The sequence below is a fragment of the Halyomorpha halys genome, unplaced genomic scaffold (assembly GCF_000696795.3).
Source record: "Halyomorpha halys isolate HHAL.00 unplaced genomic scaffold, Hhal_1.1 Scaffold1149.1, whole genome shotgun sequence".
Taxonomy (NCBI): domain Eukaryota; kingdom Metazoa; phylum Arthropoda; class Insecta; order Hemiptera; family Pentatomidae; genus Halyomorpha; species Halyomorpha halys.
Window position 1 is genome coordinate 192,832 of NW_027116429.1, and position 2,723 is coordinate 195,554.

General features: G+C 28.9%; 1 protein-coding gene across 1 annotated transcript in view; it reads right to left on the bottom strand.

Annotated features, from left to right (window-relative positions):
- Window positions 1–623: 623 nt before the first annotated feature.
- Rab2 (RAS oncogene family member Rab2) overlaps window positions 624–2,723 on the bottom strand; it is an 11,900-nt gene continuing 9,800 nt past the window's right edge. Inside the window, exon 5 of the mRNA XM_014433040.3 lies at window positions 624–868. Within this exon, the coding sequence (XP_014288526.1) occupies window positions 773–868 (96 nt within the window). The 3' untranslated portion in view covers window positions 624–772. The remainder of the gene's footprint in view (window positions 869–2,723) is intronic.

The following is a 2,723-nucleotide window of genomic DNA, read 5'->3' on the forward strand; positions in this document are numbered from 1 at the left end:
ATATATATACACACACATTCATACACACATAATATAGACTAGAAATATTTAATTAGATCTTTTCTGGACCAGTGATAATATAAATCATGCATATGCATATGGAATATACATAAATAGACACTTACTCCAATAAATAATATAAAATTATATTAAACTATAACTTTTAGTAGTTTTAAACAAAAGAATTCATTTGTATTTTTTAATTCTAAATTTTCTTAGTGATCTAAAGTTACTTGAATTTATTTAAATTTATATTTAAGTAGTTTTGTTTCAGTTAATCACAAATATTATTTGTATAGTTTGTGTAGATTCATCTTACAAAATTGTATTTGGTTGGAATATAAAATGTAAATATATATTTTAAAATATGGTTTAAGGTAGCACTTCAATATAAGTGCACCAACCTTTTAAATGTGTATCCATATTTTCACATCAGTCTACCATTAACATTATTTAAAAGTATCAGAAAAAAACAAATAAAATATCAAGAAGTAGATTCTTTACTAAAATAAATACATTAAAAAAAAATATGTATATATATATATAAGATCTTACAATATAAATTAAAATAATCAGTTTAGTTTGTATTTAAATTAAAAAAGTTGAGGCGCACAAATTGATTTTTAAAGCATAATTAACATACCTCACTTAACCAAAAAAAGCTGATATAAAAGAAAATATAACACTAAGTTTCAGCGATTTGGTAAGAACAGTTTTTAAATTTAATCACTTGAATCATTAAATGAAAAAAAAACAACTCAAATTTTATCATTTAGCAGCAGCCTGTATTTTGTGAGGAAGATTTTCCACCAGGAGGGAGATTAGTACTTGTAGGAGAATGCTGAGGTCCTATTTTTATGCCATTAGCCTAAAATAAATAATGAATTGTAAAAATATATTTACATTTGTAAGACGATAATAAAGGAGAGTAAAGCAACGTAAAGATATACATATAATGAGACCTTAAAAATAAAAGAAACTAAAAAACAAAAACAGCAGCAAATTGAATAACATGAAACACAACTTTCATTAATTTGGAAGGAATAATTATTGTTCAGTAAAAAATATTTTTTTCCCACTCTCTTAAAATAGATTAACAGATAACAATATTTTTAAATATATAATAAAGCACTCATTTAATAACTATAAAATAGAACAATATGTATTAATTAAACCTTGTACTCATCAAAATGGATAAAAATAAATAAATGATTTTTCTGATTAGTGGTGTTACGTTTTTAGGAGATTCTACCTGTAAACAGAATATACTATTTTTATTTCAGGAAAAAAAAAATCATACAGCTAAAATGTTAATATTACAACCTTTGCAACATCTATTAATTCCAAGAAAGATAAGTGGAATGTCAAATATATAATATCCCTGAAGGGTAAAAACAACTCGATCCACTCCAATCTGGTTTCTATAAAAAAATTGCCTTAAATATTGGTTTTGTTACATAAATCTTTTCTTTTTTGAGCGAGGCTGCACACATACCAAAAGTGAGACTTGATCATTTGGACTTAGAAAACCTATTATATGAAAATGGAGGTTCTACATTTTCATATAAAATTAAGATTCAAAATTTATCATGATCGCAATCCTTCCTTTTACTATATATTTCAAATATAGGTAAGAGAAGGCCATTGAAGCTGATGGAGTTAACTTTTATTTTGTAGTGGTCCAACAGAATGAAAACTTGACTCTTCCACTCTGTTTTAGAATAGGTTAGTTACATATAGGATGACCTTCTCTCTTCCTCCCTCCCATGTCAGAAATGACAAGCAAGGGTTTTAAAAAAAAAAAAAGAAAGTAAAAAGTACCAATAATCATAGATTTTTCAATGGATTTGATTCGCAAGGCCATTCAATACTATATTCCAAATTGAAATTACTAACCTCTCCCAATAGGAATGTGACGGCCGTGGGGGCAGGGGTGTAGATCACAGGGCGCTTGGTTCGGAATGTTATGGATTCGATTCCCACCTGGGTCAGTTAAAATATATTTTTTGGCGGTCCTGAAAAATAAATCTTGACACTCCCACCTTGGTTAGTACGCGGCAGCAAGTTAGGTAGCTGCCAGGAGTTGGCAAAACACCACCACTAGGCCCACTTGTTTCCCCCACCCAATACCAATACCAAAACTTCTCCCAATAGTTCCATGGGAAAAATCCAGCTGGTATTTACACGGCTTAACTAGAAGATTGGCCAGAAAATAACTAGCCACTAAAATTCTTGGAGTGTACAAGTGTTCATCCAGTATTTTCCACGGGCTAAGTATGGCTTGTTTAGTATGGAACTAGCACTTATCAATTAAAATTATATAAGTGGACCCTCAGTATAACACAGGGGTAGAGGAAATGAAACCATGTCATAGGGAAAAGAATAATATTAATCACTGGTCGAGTTATACCTACATTTCTGTAATAAAAGATTCTTGGTCAAAAACGGCGATTTTACATTTATAATATAATAATTCATAAAATATATGTATATATCTGTATTCTAATATGTATAGAACTTAGTACTTTGCACTCAACTTAATGTGATTTTAATATATTTTTTTACCTTTGAAAATAAACTGAAAATAATGCCTGATCACTAAAGTAATTATAATAAAAAGTATGAAGTTACAAGTAAGCCTTTACTTAATTCCTTCAATTACTTTTTCTTCTACAGCGTGGAAGAACTCTCTCTCTCTCTCTCTCTCTCTCTCTCTCTCTCTC